The sequence below is a fragment of the Phalangium opilio genome, unplaced genomic scaffold, assembly GCF_054372755.1.
Source record: "Phalangium opilio isolate 3A_F unplaced genomic scaffold, DU_Popi_V2 ptg000500l_1, whole genome shotgun sequence".
Classification (NCBI taxonomy): Eukaryota; Metazoa; Arthropoda; class Arachnida; order Opiliones; family Phalangiidae; genus Phalangium; species Phalangium opilio.
The window spans coordinates 256,205-262,230 of NW_028324238.1; the positions used below are offsets into that span (position 1 = coordinate 256,205).

The 6,026-nt window shown below is 38.3% G+C and overlaps 1 protein-coding gene across 4 annotated transcripts in view; it reads right to left on the minus strand.

Annotated features, from left to right (window-relative positions):
• Positions 1–3,216: 3,216 nt before the first annotated feature.
• Positions 3,217–6,026, minus strand: part of LOC149591742 (uncharacterized) — a 141,166-nt gene continuing 138,356 nt past the window's right edge. For 2 of the 4 annotated variants that reach the window (XM_089861708.1, XM_089861706.1), the window contains one exon: positions 3,217–3,295. Coding sequence is in view for 1 of the 4 variants with exons in the window: in XM_089861706.1 (XP_089717832.1) it covers positions 3,284–3,295 (12 nt within the window). In the remaining 3 variants the exon portion in view is untranslated. The other 2 variants (XM_089861709.1, XM_089861710.1) reach the window with 2 other exon arrangements.

Genomic DNA, 6,026 nt, shown 5'->3' on the forward strand with positions numbered 1-6,026 from the left:
CGTGTTTTAAACATTCAAAATATCTAGAAACAATTGAGAACTTGCGTCGGAAAATTTCATTAAAAAAAATTAATAAAATAAAAGTTGTTCTTTTAAAGTGAAATATTTTTTTCAATAAAGTACGATCTTAACAACCTAATCTAAACCTAACCCAAGACTCACGCGCTTTCATTCTTTAATAATGAAGACTTGGGATTTCTAAACTTCTTAGTTCAAAAGGTTTTGATAATTTCTTTTTACTAACCAAAACATTTTCAGTCAAACAAATTGCATTGCTTCTGACTAATTTAATTTGAAGGTGCTGAACACGAATATTGACTTAATTTTTAATTTAATTAAGTGCCCGGTAAACTGCACTCATACTCTTTCGCTTAAGACCAAACCGCCGTTTTAATTACGGGTTATTATTCTAAAATAGAATTATAATAAAGAAATCGTTTTCATGAAAATCAAAAATACACGAGTGGCTAAAAGTGCGCCTCTTCTTAGTTAAGAAAGAAACAAGAAGAACAATATTGTGGAAAAGAGTCAATAAACAAAGATAATTAGCAATAATTTGGAATAAGTAGCAATAATTAGGGGGAAAAATATATCCAATTTAGTAATATTTTGGAAAAGGTAGAAAATTTATTCAGTTGATAATATCAAAAACAGGCGCCCATTTAGCCGCTCATAAAAAACACGAACCAGTGAAAACTTTAACAGAAATTTCAGACAACATAACAGATTAAACCTTAAAAGGACGGCTTCTTTAAGAATATAAAAGGAATTCAATATTAAAAATTAGAATAAATGATCTCTTATTAAAATATGATAATTAGTACATTTAATTAGTCTTAAAAACTATCAAGGACTACTGCGCCATTCCCCCGCCATTGCTGTAGTGACGTCTGCTAAATCGAACCTCTTACCCCTAATCTTTCACAGCCTGTGAGAATTCAACCAATCCCATAGGGGTAAGGGGTTATGGCTAGCAGACGCCATGCACTAAACCAATGGCGGGTGACGCAGTAGTCCTTGATAGTTTTTAATCATGACTAATTAAATGTACTAATTATCATATTGTAATAAGAGATCACTTATTTTAATTTTAATATTTAATTCCTTTTATATTTAGAAAAAGCAGCTGTTCTTTTAATTAAGGTATAATCAGTTATGTTACCTGAACTTTTCCTTTAACAAGGTCTCGCTAAAATCTCGAAGGAACATTGCAGTACTGAAACTCGATCTCTCGACGAAGTTAATCGCTTCGAATCTCGGTCACGTGAAAACCGGGCTTAAGAGTATACTAAAGGGAAGGCTTTCACGGCGGTAGTGTCTCGTATAATTTAATACCAAGTTGGGGTGAGACGGATTATAGACAGCAAGGGGACAGACTATAGTCCTCTTTAAGATCCCATTCAGACATAGGAACTTAATAGTCGATGATCAATTTATGATCTCGTGCAGTTTTCTCTACTTGACAGACGACAATTATAATCATTTTATCCGATAGGTATTACATCTAATTTTTAGTACCCGACAAGCATTTATCTGCTAAGTTTTATTACCCGGATACTCGATAACAGAATTCGGGTACCCGACCCGATACCCGATAGGCAAAGTTTATGAGTACCCGAATTCAGTTTGAAATACAACAAGTTGGGAAAGCCAAAATAGTACCTCTCCGAGTGGAGATGACTATCACTACCCCTTAAACAACCTAAATATATGCATCTATCGCTTTTTTTAATTCTTTGCAAGTGCTGGAATTCAATTTTAAAATAGTCAATTGTTCAGGCCTTTTCAATATCTCTCAATTGCTGTGGAAACTCTACTCTCTCGCTATACCTCAACCGTATTCTTAGTCTACCAGTATGATTTGTAACATTTGTCCATATCAAAGCTGAATCATACCTCGCCACACAAAAAGCAAATGTCCCCAAAACATGGAAGCCACAACCCAATAACACATAAGCTAGGCTCCCACTTAACCAAAATAATTATTAAACAGTTAAATACTCACAAAGATTGGCAAAATCAATCTCCTTCAGTAATACGTAGCGCTTAAATATATTATTTTCCGAACAAAATTAATCGATCAAATTTAACGTTTAACTTCTGCCTTTGAAATTCTATCATCAAAGAGTGATTCAACTGTTTAAAAAAAGGTTTTTTTCGCAAATAGGGTGCTATCATATCAACCGCAACTCCGTCATATTTAAAAAATATACATTGCCAACACTTTTTTAGACACAATAGTGGAAGTTTTAGCCTCATTTAAAACATGTAAAACATTATCTCATCTACAAATAGCTTACACATGTCTTTTTTACCAATACCTAGCCGTTTGGATTTTTCTAAAGCTATCTTAGCACCAAAATATTTTTTGATACAAAATAAATGTTCTATATTCTTCATTTTTGAAAATATATTTTTAAGCGTTTATAATGATTACTCTCTACACCTACACTAATCTTACACAAACAAGGAGTATAAATCCACTAGTGGAAGCGGTGTTTTTATTGAAAATATATATATTTTTAAGCGTTTACCATGATTACGCTCTACAGCTACACTAATCTTACACAAACAAGGAGTACTATAAACCCACTACTGGAAGCGGTATTTTTATTCAAACGTAAAACAATTTCGCTTAAGTTTATCATCTCTAGGCATCGTTAAAAATGTCTCTATCACTCCTAGGTAACTGTATGAACAGGAGTTTACGACATTGAAGCTCAAATTCATCTGATTATGTTTTAACAAGGTTAAATCTAACTGGGAGTAAGATGAAAGGAGTAGAAGCTTATCTGTCTTAGGAAATATGAAATTTTATCTTAACAGTTCGTTAAATCATAAGTTTATAACGAAAAAACGCGGAAGGGGAAAATGAGCAGACAACAGCGATTTTTGGGGGTAGAATGTTATGAGCGCCATCTGTCGTCCGTGCCAAAGTTGAACTTCCTCTCGAAACGTAATGAGAAAGTGGATAAAATAATGCCATCAGCTATTTAACTGCGTCGATATATTTAACGACTTGACCCTTGACATGCGCTTAACACTGGCTTTTATGAATCCTATTTAATGTTGGATGCTAGGAAACTTGGTAGACGTAAGAGTCTGTACTAGTACCCAAGCATCCTTCAATAAACGCCTGGCAACATTGTGGTACGCATGGTACAACTAAAAACTAGGATGTGTATTTATCTTTCGACTCACTCCAAGCCTTTAAGCCCTCATTACAGAGTATTTGAAACACAATCGTAATTCCTAGTGTCTCGAATCTCTACGTTCCTGTCCATTATGAACAGTGCTGAGAGAATGATACATCAGAAAGAGCCCTTCAAATCGAATTGCCGAAAATATTATCCATATTTTCATTTCATATAACAGAGAAAACAAATTATTATGGTTCTGAGAGGAGCTTCCCATTTTGGTTGTTGTTCTCAAAAATATATCGCAATGCACTGGCCTTGTTGGATATAGGAGACAATGAAGGAAATATATCACAATGCGTGGGCCTTGATAGATACAGGAGGCAATGTAGGAAATATAACGCAATGCACGGGCCTAAATAGATATAAGAGACAATGTAGGAAATATAACGCAATGCACGGGCCTTGATAGATATAGGAGGCAATGATTTAACGACTTCGGTACTTGGGTTTATCTTTAATATTTAAATAAATATAACTATTTTGAATTATTTTAATCGCCAGTAAATAACTTTAAAAATAGTTAAATCGTTTAAAATAAAGTTGTTCCTATTATCTTTCGAAACTTTGCTAATATTGACGTTTAAAGTGAAGGGTACCCCTCTTGCCCGCTTTTTTCAAATTTTGGGATATATATACGATTCGTTTCCATTATAATAATAGATAAAAACGCATTCGCGTGAACCGATGGTGGAAGCCCTGCCATTGCGAGGCTAGACGTTTCTCGTAACCCTAGCCGATCGCCGCGTATATCTTGAAACCAATAATAGATAAAAACGCATTCGCGTGAAACGATGGTGGAAGCCCTGCCATTGGGAGGCTAGACGTTTCTCGTAACCCTAGCCGCTCGCCGCGTACATCTTAAGCCTAACGACGATGATGGAGTAGAAGCCAAAGTTACAGATTGGTGTCTATGTGGTATAGACGAAAGACCAGTAGACGGTGGTGTTTGAAGCCAATGTTGCAGATTGGTGTCTATGTGGTATAGACGAAAGTCCAGTAGATGGTGGTGTTAGAAGCCAATGTTGCAGATTGGTGTCTATGTGGTATAGACGAAAGACCAGTAGATGATGGTGTTTGAAGCCAATGTTGCAGATTGGTGTCTATGTGGTATAGACGAAAGACGAAGAACAGCAGATGGTGGTGCTTGGAAACTAGCAAGTACAGACTAGTGTCCATGTTGAGTGGACGAAAACCAAAGCTGGTGGTGTTGGAATTCAAGTAGAATAGCCAGAGGCGACAAACCCAAATTTCCGTGAACTGTCAATGCAGTCCGGAAATTGGGAACACGTTTGCTCCGATACGCAAACTGCGAACGCGGTCACGTGGGGTCTGACAGACAGACACACAGACACACAGACACGGCCGGTGTAATACCTCTCCGTGACGTCATCGTCACTCGGAGAGGTAAAAATCACTATACTCGCACTGCCCCATTTATATTTTTAATTGAAATTTTGAAAATAACTAAAGTTATTTTGAATTATTAATTAGAGTCAGGTTACTCCTCCTGACTAGAGTCGGCAGGGACCCCCGAGGGTGTTAATCCGACACTAGTTCCATTTTTTAAACCATCATTATACCCACTAAGCAGTTCCACTACATCTTCTTGTTTATGTCGATGAGCTATGTCTAATGGCGTTTCTCCGTCTTCATTTTTTAACTGGGGATTAGCGTCGCGTTCTAGTAACAATTTCACGACATCAACGAAGCCCCAATAAGCGGCAATGTGCATTGGCGTTTCACCGTCTTTATTCTTTAAATCGTAATTAGCGCCGTGTTTTATTAACAATTTCACGGCATCAACGGAGCCCTCTAAAGCGGCATGGGGCATTGGCGTTTCACCGCTGTTATTCTCTAAATCGTGTTTAGCGCCGCGTTCCAGTAACAATTTCACGACATCAACTTGGCCCCAAAGAGCGGCACGGTGCATTGGCGATTCACCCTTCTCATTCTTTAAATCGTAATTAGCACCGCGTCCTACTAACAATTTCACGACATCAACGCGGCCCCCAAAAGCGGCTAAGTGCATTGGCGATTCATCATGTTTACTCTTTAAATCGTAATTAGCGCCGCGCTCTAGTAACAATTTCACGACGTCAACGGAGCCCCCTAAAGCGGCATGGTGAATTGGCGTTTCACCACTGTTATTCTCTAAATCGTGTTTAGCGCCGCGTTCCAGTAACAATTTCACGACATCAACTTGGCCCCAAAGAGCGGCACGGTGCATTGGCGATTCACCCTTCTCATTCTTTAAATCGTAATTAGCACCGCGTCCTACTAACAATTTCACGACATCAACGCGGCCCCCAAAAGCGGCTAAGTGCATTGGCGATTCATCATGTTTACTCTTTAAATCGTAATTAGCGCCGCGTTCTAGTAACAATTTCACGACGTCAACGGAGCCCCAATAAGCGGCAATGTGCATTGGCGTTTCACCACTGCTATTCTCTAAATCGTGTTTAGCGCCGCGATCTATTAACAATTTCACGACTTCAACGTGGCCCCAAAGAGCAGGAGGTGCATTGGCGTTTCACCCCTGCCACTCTTTAAAACGAAATTAGCGCCGCGTTCCAGTAACAATTTTACGACATCAACGTGGCCCTTTTTAGCGGCTAAGTGTATTGGGGATTCACCCTTCTCATTCTTTAAATCGTAATTAGCGCCGCCTTCCAGTAACAACTTCACGACATCAACGTGGCCCCCATAAGCGGCTAAGTGTATTGGGGATTCACCCTTCTCATTCTTTAAATCATTATTAGCGCCGCCTTCCAGTAACAATTTCACGACATCAACGTGGCCCCCATAAGCGGCTAAGTGTATTGGGGA